Source organism: Tiliqua scincoides, chromosome 11, assembly GCF_035046505.1.
Source record: "Tiliqua scincoides isolate rTilSci1 chromosome 11, rTilSci1.hap2, whole genome shotgun sequence".
NCBI lineage: Eukaryota > Metazoa > Chordata > Lepidosauria > Squamata > Scincidae > Tiliqua > Tiliqua scincoides.
This window is the reverse complement of record NC_089831.1, coordinates 25,436,446-25,450,811: the sequence shown is the minus strand read 5'-3', so window position 1 is coordinate 25,450,811 and position 14,366 is coordinate 25,436,446. Positions and strand designations below refer to the sequence as shown.

Here is a 14,366-nt window from a genome sequence, read left to right as displayed (position 1 = left end):
CTGGTCTCATGGATGAAGTGGGGAAAAAACGAGCACACACAACACAAGTTTTGGGCTAAGTGTACATTTCTATGAGACAAGGAAGGATTCAGGGACATACAGCCATTGACTACTAAGTGGTGCAACTCATTCAACCACCCAAAACTTCTCTTGCTTTCTCTGTGGTCCTTGTTGGCCAGTCTCACCCAGACTCATAACAGGAAGTCACTTCAGAGAGTCTAAAGTCATCCAAGGTGCATAAAGAAGTAGTGCTCCTGAATGCTGAATGCTCTTTCCAGTTCATTAGCAAGCCAGGCCAATCAGAACTCCAGCAAGAAGAGGAAGGCAACGGGAAAGTATCCGAATGCACAGGTAGTTTCTAAATTGTAACCAGTGACCACCCAATGCAGTGTTTCCTTCTGTGTATGGGGCTCTGGATGATGAGCAAGCTTCCAAAACAATGGAAGGGCAGAATACAGAGACACACATAAAGCTACCCTCTATTAAGGTACAACAGAAAATCCTTGCAGACAACAATGATCCAATGTCAGCAGGAGCCCCCAGGCTCCTAAAAGAATGACATTAGCCAGTGTTCACACAAAATTCTGATGGGTTTGAAAAGCAACTTTTGGGGGCAACCAACAAAAGTAGGGTTTGTTGGTTCAGGAGGAGTGTCGTCATCATGGTACTTCCTATGCCCCAACTCTGGAGAGACAGGATCAGTCTGGGCTCTGATTAGGACAGGACCAATCAGGGAAATACTGTATGATGGTATTTCCCATAAGAAGCACTTGCAAAAGCCCATTTTTGTGACGTTCAGAAGAGGAAAACTTCATTCATCTTCTGGAGAGGCAAAGGACAACAGGAAGCAAATACTGTAACGGGAAAGTCTCAGTTTGAAAATACTGTATAGCCCAAAAGAGATGAAGAGTTTTGCAGAATAGTTTGGAATGCCTAAGAATTCTGGTGGGTGTCAGAAACAGGGAATTGTCACAAAACAAGATGCATCACTGCCAAAATCTCTCCCACTGCTAGAAAACTAGAGAGTTATAAAACTCTATTTCCAGCAAAGGGAAGTTCAAGAAATGACCTGCATGATACTTCAACAGACCACAAGCAACATGCAGAATCCATTATGAACTCAGAGTCAAACTGAAATGCACCTACTCTGAGTACCTTGCAAAGACCATGAAATGTACTTCCCATACCAAGCCAGAAAATTTGTGCTTGCCTGGATTTGTCAGTTAAAGGACCAACAGCTACCAAGTGTCGTCTTACCAAAAACAACAGTTCCAATTTGGCTTTGTCAAACATCTCTGTAAAGATATAACACAAAAAACTTTCCCACAATCAATAGGTATGGTCACCTTGAAACTTCAGATTTAAAGTGGTTTGATGCAATGGAATACCCCATGAAACATTTCAGGAGAGACAGTTCTTTTTTAGCAACAGAAATCAAAGGAAGTCAAAGCTAAGAAGGTGGTGAATGACCTATCAGGTGACCTGTTCAATGTATTTCTTTGAAGCATCTGCAGCAGATTTGGCACATCACAGACCCACACGCAAAAAATGTTCAAGACAAAAGAATCACTCTTAGCTTAATCTGCTATTGCTCCAGCATCCTAGAGTTTCATCTCATTTCTAGAGACAACAATGACATAAGGCAAATCTTTTTATTAACTAGTGAAAAGCACACTAGTGACAAACAACCTCAACCAGGCTGAAAGGTATCCAGATAACCATACATTTTGCTCAGCAAACCAAACAGGAGAATAATTCAGAACAGGAAAAAAACATGGGTTGGAAGGGTTAGGACACATACAACCCAGCATTGTGACTCTGATTCAACTGGGGGCTCTGCAGCAGCTTTATTTTTTTTTACATTGTATACACTATTGTCTTCTAGGGTATTCACCTGTACTCAGAAACAAGCACCTGATAGTGAAAGCACAAGCAAATCAGAGACTGAGGGCCCAATCCTATCCAACTTTCCAGCACTGATGCCACTGTGCCAATGGGGCAGGCACCATGTCCTGCAGTGGGGGGAGGTCATAGAAACCTCTTAAAGGTAAGGGAATATTTGTAAGGTACAGCTGCATCACAGCTGCACCAGCGCTGGAAAGTTGGATATGACTGGGCCCTGAAACAGGATAATTGCACAAAATTAGCCCTTCAAATATAGTTTCCATCAAATATAAACAAAAATATTCTGTACTCAGCATGAATCATGAGTGGCTTTCATACTTCCACATTCCCAATTCCCTGTTCCCACAATCACCTTCCTAGCATTCCCTTCCATGTTTCTTTTAACTTCTTTGATTTTTTTTTTTATGAAATAGTATTGATACCTCATAGCCTCTGCTAACATTTTAGGATTAATGATGTCTTTGCACAATGGACTGAGAAGCAAGTGCCTCATTTTGAACAAAGCAGCTTATCTGACAGTTTAAGCTCATAATATGATTGAAGAGACGGGGAAGGAAAATTTGTGCATTCCCTAAAAGCACAAGGAATGCAAATTCCTAATCCTTACCTGATACCAAGTGTCTGCTCCAAAAAAAACAAAACAAAACAAAACAAAACACAATATAAATCCTTCCAGATCATCAGTGCCTTAACTCAATAGGTGCTGCGCTTGAAACAACGTACAAATGTGAACAGCCTTGCCAGCCAGGCCTCAGACATGACCACCCACACTGCCCAGCCTGGCCATGACAGCAACACTACATACAGCCTTATGCCACTTAGTTCAAAGAAGCTTGAACAAGAAAACATATCTCACTAGACAGCCTAGTGGTCTTGCACAAACACTTGATTCATGCATCACACCACTATTTAGAACTTTGCTGCTGCTGCTCTCTCTTCCTGGGTGATAAACGGTTAAGGACCTAGAGCCCCATAAAGAATGCCATGGTCTCCTGTAGTATTTGGTAACCATCCCCCATTTTTAATGCATGCATCAGAAGCTGCTGCTGCTGCCCTTTGCAGTGAACTATGCAAGCTCCACATCAGAGCGCTCCCTGGGCAGCAAAGAGACTCTGGGCTCCTGCGTAACTCCAACCACCCAGACAGGTCATTGACTCTTCCTGACCAGGAAGGCAAATGACACTTTCCTGCTCAGGAGGGGAAATGGCCTTGGAACCCACTGCATTCACTGGTCTTGATTTGAGCCAGGGATCAGGAGTCAAGAGCAGTGAATACAGTTGGTTCCTACTGAGGGACAAGACCTAGCTCGACCCAGAAGTGACATCTTTGCACAGTTGTTTCAATAGGCTATTGTGACATGTGTGGGGGGGGGGGGAGGATTTCTGGATAGGGATAACCTAAACAGTCAGTCCAAGCAGAAAGTGCCTCCTGCCCATCTCTTAAACCCCTCATATTGATCTTTAAACCAACATAACTAGAAGCATCCAATTGCTTTATTCACATGCAAGGAATTTTTTTTTTTTTTTTAAATAATGATGGAGGGACTCCTATGAAAATCTCCACCTTTTCCACTCACTGATGAGGTAAGATACAGATATAAGAGTGATCAGACAACACAATATTAAACTGAACTAGCAAAACTGAACTCTTCGCTCACAACAGGAGAGGAAACTGAATGCTTTCCACATGCGCTGCCTCCGATGCATCCTCGGCATCACCTGGCAGGACAAAGTTCCAAACAACACAGTCCTGGAACGAGTTGGAATCCCTAGCATGTATGCACTGCTGAAACAGAGATGCCTGCATTGGCTCGGTCATGTCGTGAGAATGGATGATGGATGGATCCCAAAGGATCTCCTCTATGGAGAACTCGTGCAAAGAAAGCACCCTACAGGTAGACCACAGCTGTGATACAAGGACATCTGCAAGAGGGATCTGAAGGCCTTAGGAGTGGACCTCAACAGGTGGGAAACCCTGGCCTCTGTGCGGCCCGCTTGGAGGCAGGCTGTGCAGCATGGCCTTTCCCAGTTTGAAGAGACACTTGGCCAACAGTCTGAGGCTAAGAGGCAAGAAGGAAGGCCCACAGCCAGGGAGACAGACCAGGGACAGACTGCACTTGCTCCCGGTGTGGAAGGGATTGCCACTCCCAAATCGGCCTTTTCAGCCACACTAGACACTGTTCCAGAACCACCATTCAGAGTGCGATACTATAGTCTTTCGAGACTGAAGGTTGCCAACATAGCAAAAGCAAACCTTATTTATTAAAATAAATAATTTATTTGCTTAGCTATTCCATTGGTTATATAAGGTTGGTCTAATACCAGCTCTAGACACCGTGACAATATCAACCTTGAAGTAACGTACTGTAGATAGTCAATATCCCCCCAATCCAAGTCACACATGCACACTGGAGAGCTTTCCAAGAAAGAAGACTGACTCCACACTTCAGCAGGGTTCCGGAGACGACATGAACTCTTCTGTCAGGTCCTCACACCAAAAGCCACAGGATATGCTTGTTCCTGGCTGAACCACCATCCAAAGACACCACCAAGCAGTCAGCTCCTGGTTTCCTTTTCAGAAATGGTTTCTAGGAAAGACTTCCTTCAATTGCTTCAGTGGTTTAGCCACAACATCCTCTCATGGTCTTTGTGTCTTCTGCCTCTTGATCCTGACAACAATGCCCCTCAAATCCAAGCAACAATGACAACCGGTATCTCTCCCTCGTTCTGTTGCACCTTTATTTAGTTCCTCTTAACCTTTGTGACCGACCATAAGATGTACACCAGGGGTGCTCAATAGGTGGATCGTGATCTACCGGTAGATCGCGAGGCAAAATGAGTAGATCGCGGAGTGCCGACCCCGCCCTTCAGGTGCCTCTGGGAGGAAACGCCGGGAGTAAGGCCCATTGTACTCAATGGGGCTTACTCCCAGGTAAGTGTGGCTAGGATTGCAGCCCCACAGCCTAATCCTAGGCATGTCTACTCAGGAGTAAGTCCTATTATACTCAGTGGGGCTCAAGGTACACCAACATACATTGTACACATAAATGTTATATGTTATGATGGCGCGAACATTGTAAAAAAACTCTGGTAGATCTCCGGGCCTTGCTGGGTTTCAAAGTAGCTCTCGAGCCAAAAAAAGTGTGAGCACCCCTGATGTACACCATTGGTCCATTGTAATATATCAATGAGAACTATTGTGGAGCATTTTGAATAACCAAGTTGATGTGGTCACCTACTGACCAACCACAACTACAGATTTACAATGCCTTCTGAATCATCTATAGCTGAAACCACACCCAAGGAATCCCAACAGTCCATTCACATAACATATTATGAAGCCATATGGATTCACAATTACTCCTCTAGAATTAAAAACTGCTTCAACAGGAAGGAACTGTCATAAGATATAGAGTCTTCATGTCCAGTCTTGAAACTCCACCCCAAAAAAAATCACAACATGGGCTCATTCCCCTGTATTCAAAGTGGACTTTCAACAGCAAGCTTCTTCCAATGTTTTGGAACAACAGACTTCCTAAAATGGACTTCAGAAATTGAAGAAATGAACAGGACGTGTTACGTGAAAATCCCCTTTTTCCCTTCCAAGTTGTGTTTTTATATCTAGTTATGTATCTTGTACTATACAGACCAAGCAAGCAGGCCACTCCTCCCCCAGCACATGTTTCTAAGGGCCATGGCCAAGCTACAAACACATGAATTACACAAACCCCCAATTCCTTGCAGGTCAATGTATAACCTAATCACTGTGTCTCCTGATTATGCAAAACAAGCATGCACCTATGGAGGAGGAAGTCTATTGTTCTTTTGTTGTAGCTTTAACACTCTTAAGCACCTTATGCAAATTGCCTCCCTCCCCCAGAGCCAAGCTTTTGCTGATAACTGAGTTCTGGACCCTTCCACCTTTTCTTTACATACTCCACGTGTACCATTGTGTGTTACTGAGCATGCCCACAGCTCTGGGATACTTCCGGTCAGTTTAGATCAACTTCCAGGTCCAAGACAAATCTTATAAGAGAGAACTCAGAGCACATGGGCTCTCTCTCTGACTGCCCACCAGCCGGAGTGGCCAGACTCTTCCTCCAACTCCCCCCCCCCCGGACAGGTAAATATATTGTTGCGTCTAAACTTCCCCCCTTCTTCCCTACCTATTCCTCCCTGCTCCCCCATCTTTAGTCAGCAACTGGGTTTAGCAGATTAAGGAACCCCTATAATACCTCCCTACTTCCTGTCCATTTCTGATTCTTTTTCGGATGCACCCAAAATACACAGCACACGCATCCACCACTAGTTAGGTACACCAGACCAGTACTAGAAATCTATACTTATCGATTCTCCATGTCTATTATGTTTTACCTTTGTGTATTTTTGCAATAAAAATATAATCCTTTGATTGAAAGTTACCTTTCTCCCAATCTCCTCATTAAGCTAAACAAGGGATTTCTTTGCTCTACGCTGTCTTGTATCCAGCCTATGGTCCCAAAAGTTTCCAGAAGGCTAATATAAATAATTCCCCTAAACAAAACAGCCTTTTTGGTAACAGACGGGGTGGGTGGATTTTCTTTCTAACTTCTTCACATGCTTTTTTATGTAGGTTAAGAAGGTATAAAATAACCTAGCACTTATAATACATACATTATATTGGGAATCTTTATTGACCATGATTCAAGAAAAGTTAAGGATTTTTTAAACCCATTGATTCCAGTGGGAGAGCTGGGCTTACTTAAGCCTCCCATTGAAATCAATGGGCATTCAACATTCTTAATTTTGCCTGGATCATGCCAATTAATTATTAAGCACTTAAAAGAAACTAGGCACGGAACTAAAGGGCTGGGGTGGGGGGTATTTCCTATCCTAAGTACCTGCCATGATCACATTTCTAGCAGGCAGATGTGAGGCATCAGTTCTGGGCAGAACTGAAACAATACTTCAGATTCATGGTGCCAGATGCAAAACTCCAGATACCTGAGATTTGTCCAGCTCCCCCTTCCACCAATTAACCTCAAAAATATTAGCATTCCTACCTGCAGAAATGTCCATGACAAGTTAAAACGAGTGCTCTATTTACTGCAATACACATTGCAAATGAACAAACCTAACAAAAGTCAGCCATTTCAAACACTTCCTGATCCACTGCAATCCCAGGCAAGAGATATTTTTAGACCTAATCCATTTAAAGTGCTAAATTCCCAGAGAATCAACCGTGATGCTTCACTCATCACTCCAGCTCCAACTGCATGGCCCCTGTATTTAACTCCAGGCCTGAAGAGCCAGAGGATAAGATAAAACCATTTTTCAGATAAGGAAGTATTCTTGCTCAAGTTTGCTTTCTTCTCCTTCTGCCTTGACTGCTGTTCCCTATATGTACCACAACGAATCATAACATTTGCCAAGTGTGGGGTATTGCAGAGATAAGCAAACATTGCAAAGCTCAAAAGCATGACATTGCTGCCTGGGACAAGTCATTTCAATCCCCTCATTTCTATTTACTAATTTGCTTATGGATCCTGGAAGTAATCATCACATGCCTGCAAAAGCTACAAAGGATGTCATCAAGCATGTGGCAGGCCTGATACAGTAATGGCACTGAAGATCTCTCTACTACCGGCTCATCAAAAAGGTGGTCTCCTGGCCACTTAGTAATGAACTTTCCAATAATATTGGCTTCCCATCTCTCTTTGCAGTGCAATCTAGATGAGGACCTTCACCCACTGCAGCCGTGATCCTAACTACACCAACTCTCCACATGAATGAGTGTCACCAACCCTTCATAAAAGTTATCTTCAGATGCAAATAACTGCAGGGCACTGTCAATCTTCTCACACACACCATGCTGATGAACAAAAAATTCTTAGTGGCTAGTTTTTCACCACCATAGATGCTAAAAACATTTGCTCACAGAAAACCCACCCCCTAGAACACCATGAGGGCATCTGAGGATAAGGGGTGTCCAAATGGATGCTCATGATTCCAGAAATATGCTACTGAAGATGGTTTTCCAGAACAATACATTTGTTATTTGTGTTTGATCAATGGTTCTCAAACGTTCTAGCACCAGGACCCACTTTTTAAAATTACACTCTATCAGGACCCACCTAGCTTTATGAAACTTTAAAAAAAATGTGATCTAGAAAGAAATAATATTTTTATTTAAATACATGTAATATTTTATTTATTTATTTATTTATTTATTTACAAAAAACTTGATCCATTTCTCGTAATGAGGCAGCCTGAATGAAGGCTTGAAAACTTGAGGGGTTTAGTTACACAAGCAGCCTTCACCTGCCCCCAACTGTGTCACTGACAGGCTTGGGAAAAAAAAAAAACACCAGAAAAAAGACGCTCAAACATGCATCTCCCTATATTTACACAAACTTGCAAACTGCAAGAGCTCAGCTCTTTTCAGGGTAGTTAGCAGCTATCTGATTTTTGAATAGTTTCAGGGCTTGAGGCAACTGATTATCTGATCTTTTCATCATTCGTTTTCATTGGAGGCTCTGTGGGACCCACCAGAAATCAGGTCACAACCCACCAATTGAGAAATGCTGCGTTAATTTGGATCAAAGTATTGCCAGCAATGAGATTTCTTTAATCTGTTAATTAAGTGATGTATCTGCTAATTACAATACATGAACTAAAATTCTTTGGCCGTACAGACAACACTAACATGAGTCTTGTACATTATAGATCCATTCCAAGCAGCAACACTGGGTAAACTCATCATGTGAACTGATGCACAGTGAACTCGAAAAGGACTGCTCACCACCAGAAAGCATGTTTTCATCCCTGCCTGCCCCCCACGCCTTGTCTCCTCTCAATAGTGCCATTTCCTTCAACCTTCTTTTGGAAAGTTAGGGGATCTTGTTACAATTCACAGGCATGCTCACTTGGATGAACAGCACAGGCTGTGAACTCCGTGGAGATTTATGTGCCCCATTGCTCTCCTGTGCAATTATTCGTGGCATACAATTGTAAAATGGTTGATAAGGAGAACCAGTGGGTGTGATCATCCCTCTGAGAACAAGAATCTGGGAAACCTACAACAACAAAGGGTCAGAATCTCTGTTTGGAATCAGCAGTGAACTTTCCCTGTGCCCAAAAGCAAATATCGGCTCCTACTGATAGACATAGCGAAGGAAAGGCAGGAGGCTCTGTTCATGCATTAACAAACCCTCTCTCTCTCTCTCTCTCTCTCTCTCTCACACACACACACACACACACTCTACATATAGCGTAAAAGATATACAGAGTAACCAAGACAAGAGCAGTAAACATCTTAAAGACATTACTGTTATCTTGAGCAACTCTATTCCTTTCAATGAGAATCACAGATATGGGATTGTACCCCAAAAAATCCAAAGAGCCCAAGCTTAACCAGAACGCGCAGAAGAAGAATCAAAATTAAAACATGATAAAATCACTGCAACCAGACAAAATAAAAATGTTTCATTGCCAAAGTCTTTTCTTTACAAACTGTTAGACATTCGGAAAATTAAAAACAGTGAGCCTTTTCACAGATCTATTGTACAATCCTATGCATAGTAAACCCCACTGAGTTCAATGTATAGGATTTACAGCCTTAGGTTATGTTGTGACATTTCCACTCCAGTTACCCACATGTCAAAAAGTATGTTAAATTACAAAGAGGGATATTACACTGAAAAAATAATTTCAGATTCCTAGGATCCAGATCCAGGTTTTAGGATTCAAATTTTTTGGCATCCCATAAGACTGGGAAAATGGCAACATTCTTAAGTATGTGGGTCCATCACATGTCTGGGAGTTCTATAATAATATTAAATTTAAAAAGAAAAAACTCTCAAAAAAGAAATGCATCACAAAGAACACAACAGACCTCAAGCACTTAAGAGTTACTGCAGAGTCTTCCAAGTACTACTTCACATCTCAAAATCATATTGTAGTTCTAAGGAATTATATTTTGACAATCCAAAAGACTGAAATACATTTAAAGAAGTTCCATTCTTGCGATTTTTTGAGGCTTACTAGACTGCCAGCACACTTCACAGACAGCAGCACAGAGGCTCTGACTTCATTAAATACTACTCTTGGATATCAAACACTAACAATGTTTTTCTCAATAACTAGTAATTTGCAAAGAAAGCTCCAGCTCCTTTGAAATATTTAATTATCTAACACTGCCTTTGCACATTTGAGTTCCAAATCATGGACTTATAGTCTATAGAAGGACACAATTATTACAAGCTTATTTGTCATTGTCATTGCTATTTAGAATCCCATGTAAATCAACTAAAGAGAATTAGGAGAAAAATCAAAAAATATTTATTAAGCTTCAAAACTCTGAAAATGCATCTCTGCCTAGAGATGTAAGGGGCACAAAGCTATTAGGCACAAAGCTGCTATTAGAGATATTCTCAGAGTTTCACATTGCTTGGTTTGGAATACAGATTTGTATTGCTCATAATGCAAGGCTGCAAGTGACATTTTTCCCAGAAGTTTTTCTCCAGCTCAAAGTGTATCAGAGCTTCTACGCATTCACTGTTCAGGATAACCAAGCTGCTTTGCAAGCAGATGCACAACAAATAGTTAGATACTAGCTTGCTCTTGATTGAGTCCTTGTTAACTGCTATGAGCGATGTGACCAGACCCCCCAACCAAGCAGCCTGTATTTGGCAAGTACGTTCTCTTTTCACATCCATTTTTTCAAATGTGTCTTACAAATGCTCTATGCAGCCACCATGCCTCAACCTGATCTAATACCCTCTCTTGTTCTCAGGTGAGTATTACGATAAAAACTATGCACGCTGTACTATCAGTGGGCCTGCAGCAACCATTTGAGTCAGGAGATAACTCTGGGAAACAAATGAGCTTTTTTGCCTCTGAACAATTGCCAAGAAAGCTTGCAGATACCACGCCAATTCCAAACTGAGCTGAGAAGGATTTGTTCATCACTAGTTGCTATAGAAAAAATCCTGCCCATGTCAGTTCCCAGCTGGCTTAGCTAAAGGGACCATCCAATGCTATGGTATCCCCGAACACCACAGCTTAGTATTTCCCAAAGGAGTGAATGGCAGCCTTTCAGTACCTGGTAGAGGAAGTAGGTTTAGCTCCCTGCCAAGTACTCCAAGGCTGAGAGTAATTAAACAGTGAAACCCGACAATGAAAGCCAGTCATAACAATAGCTATTTCAGTGGTTCTCAAACTCTCTGGGAGAGTTTGAGAGCCACTAAGTCTTTGTGGGGGAGGGGGAGAGGCAGCAGGGGTGGGGGAAGGCAGCTAACGGGGCTGCAGGAACTGGGATGCATTCACCAGTCCCTGTAGCAGCCTTCGCAGGGTGTGGGGAGCCCTGCGAGCGCCTGCAGGGCTCCCCAGCTGGTTCAACGTGAAAGTAGAGTGATCGCACTCCACTTCCGGTTTTGCAGAAGTGGAGCGTGATTGCTCTACTTTCACTTCAAAACAGCTGGGGAGCCCTGCAGGCACTCGCGCAGGGCTCCCCACACCCCGCGAAGGTGTGTGCCTTCCTCACACGCTGCCTTCCCTCCTGCCCCCGCCCCTTAAGGGGACAGAGACCAGGGCTCTCAGGCTGGGACGTCGCGACGCTCCAGTCTGAATACCACTGACCTATTTGGATACCACCATTATTTCCTGTATACACTCAGTTCCAAGCTTCTGCAACCCAGAGTGTGACAAGTATCTTGTGAACTAGCTATTTATACAGATAATGATGGATGTATCACAGGAGTGGGCACTGCTTCAACAGTTAAGCACTGGTTAAAAGTAAATCCTAGTCAAAGCAAAAGCAAGATGGCATCTTGCTTTAAGGGAGGGGGTCAAAGCTCTGCGGCAGGTCACATTGTCTGCACAGAGAGGGTTCCACATTTACTCCCTGGTATCTCCAGGCAGAGTTAGGAACATCTCCATCTGAAATCCAGGAGAGCTGCTGCCCGTTGCTTCAGACATTACTAAGCCAGATGGACTAATGGTCTGTGACTCAGTATAAAGCAGCTTCATATACTCATAAGAAATAGGCTTCATTATCTTTCTATATCTTTGCATACAGGAGAATTCAGCTGTGCGATCTCTTCCCTGCAGTCTGAAATGAAACAGTCTCAAAAGAGGATTACATTCTCACCTACCAATTGTGAGAAGGTCTAAGAAATAATTGGGGCAAACTCACAACACCATCATAAATTATAAAAGTTTACTCTGCAAATCTTACCAGGTGAACTCTAACCCTCCTGCCTCGGTACAAGGGGTATTAAGCTCTACATGTAAGCACACTTCATAACATTTTTGATCAAGCAAATCCAGACTGAGAACAAGTCCACCTTGGGCAGATAGATTATACTACATTCAAGTAGTAACAAGCATAGTGGAGCATTACTTAGCTTCAAGACCACAAGAGCCTGCTGTCTCTTTTTTAGACTAACAGCACTGCTAAAATGAGATCTCCAGGACTCAATATAACAGCTCAATGGAAAAACAAACCCATTGTACTACCCTATAATCAAAGATAACAAAACAGAAGCCTCAGAAGATCAGTTCCTTTGGCTAATTTCTGCAAAGATTTTTCAAGAGTTCAAGCAGCATCACCCACAATTGGAATATCAAAGCTTTCTGTTTTTCTCGTCAGTCTATAATTATTCAAAAGAAAATAATTACTTTTTAAAAACTCTTACCGCTTCATATTATTTCATCTGTAACATTGCAAGATTCACACAAATCAGAACAGTTTAATAATTTGGAGTGTGACCAAACCAATTAATTCTACTTTGAGGAATGACAGTGAAATGTGCACTGATGGTTGAATCTATGACGAATGATTTTTGACACAGATGGAGCTTTCAAAAGTAGTTTGTGCTATGGTGGGGAGAGGTAGTGTGTTTGCTATTCAAAGAAAAAAGTCAAAATCTCAGCTGGGAACATCCAGCAGCTCAGGCACACCTAAAAGTCAGTTTCTGGAAGAATCCTGTCCTAATAAAAAAAATAAATGCCAACAGTCACAGAATTCACCACGCAAATAAAGGCTGAATCAGAGCAACGGGAAGCACATCTGGGCTCGACCACCAGTCAAAGAACAAAGGTCATTGAGAAGCTGCATGCCAACCCTTTTAGGAAGCAAAAGATGACCATTCCTGGCCCCAGCCATCAGCCAGTGAAGGAACAGCTGCAACTAGCTTCCCACTCTCTACGCCAAATGCCAGTTGCTCTGGGGTAACAGAAACAAATGGAAGGAGGATGTTCTGTCAGCAGCCAGAGAACAAGGGCCTCTGGATAGTCTTTGGTATGGTTTTAATACATTATAAACTGCCTAGGAGATCATCTGATCAAGTAGCAGGGTAAGAGACAAAACTGTCTTAAGAGATAAAATTAATAGTGCAGGGCACTGCACTGCTGCTGGGAATATCAGCATATGGTATGCATGAGGTGTAAATAGAAGTAGATGGTACATCATACACAGCACTTTACAAGATCAACATGATTACGCCTTGTAACAACCTTTATTTTCACTCTCCCCTACTAGAGATGCCAAAGAGGATGGACACATGCACAATGCAGTAACTTTAGTACTCCAGATTACACTAACACCACTTCCTCTCAATCCTATGCACTCAGGCTGCTTACAAAACCATGTGAAACGTAGCGACCAATTGGGGGCTCTTCCATCCACAAGCACTGCAGTAGCTCTCCCACTTTCTACTTTTTTATTTGAATTGAATAAAAACCCTTTTGGGGGGGGGGAATACACACACACACAATTACAATCCTCCCCCCTCTTTCTTTTTCCTCTGTCCTCTGGCACACTATGGGACTTCTCCCAGCATGCAAACAGCCTTTCAAGAAGTGATTAATATGTAAAGACAGGCTGCTTTTTAGGAGCATGAGAAGAACCACCAAGCATTTCTTTCACATACATGCACACACTCGGAGGTTCCTTCAATTATTTTCACTCTTTCTTCTCAAACATAAGATCATTCAGTAGCACCAAACATTTGGGTCAATTTTCCAATATTTTGTAAACAAGCCCAAATTAGTTTGCTGTGTAAATTTAGTCTTTTTTATACCCAACAATGGAAATGTTATCATAGTTAATCCTCCTCTACCAAAATGTAAACCAGAATATTTGAAAACTGTAAGAAAATACATTCAAACATCAATATGTTAATACAGTTGTTCAAGGAAGTCTGATGATTTCTTCAAAGCATTTTATAGCTACAAAAGACAATGGGAATAATTTTAATGCTGTACATTGCACAAATGACAGAATTTTGGAAAATAATTGTCTAAAATTATAGCTTGGGTTTTCCAACAGATGTGAGAAATTAAACAAATCTTTTCAGTATGAAGGATCTTTTTTAATTTTTTGACTAAATTTCCATCTCTCTTTTATCCATGTCTTCTTTTCAAGATTACAAACAAGGCCACTAGGCTAGGACTGTCCAGAGCATGAACTCTGAACTTCAA

At 42.1% G+C, this 14,366-nt stretch overlaps 1 protein-coding gene across 7 annotated transcripts in view; it reads right to left on the bottom strand.

Annotated features, from left to right (window-relative positions):
- The window catches only part of NCAM1 (neural cell adhesion molecule 1), a 205,021-nt gene that overhangs the window by 177,286 nt on the left and 13,369 nt on the right, over positions 1 to 14,366 (bottom strand). For 2 of the 7 annotated variants that reach the window (XM_066639443.1, XM_066639445.1), the window contains exon 1: positions 6,947 to 6,977. The exons of the other annotated variants lie outside the window; for them this stretch is intronic. In XM_066639443.1, the coding sequence (XP_066495540.1) occupies positions 6,947 to 6,962 (16 nt within the window). In that variant the 5' untranslated portion in view covers positions 6,963 to 6,977. Of the gene's footprint in view, positions 1 to 6,946; positions 6,978 to 14,366 lie in introns of those variants that run through there. 7 annotated transcript variants of the gene reach the window in all.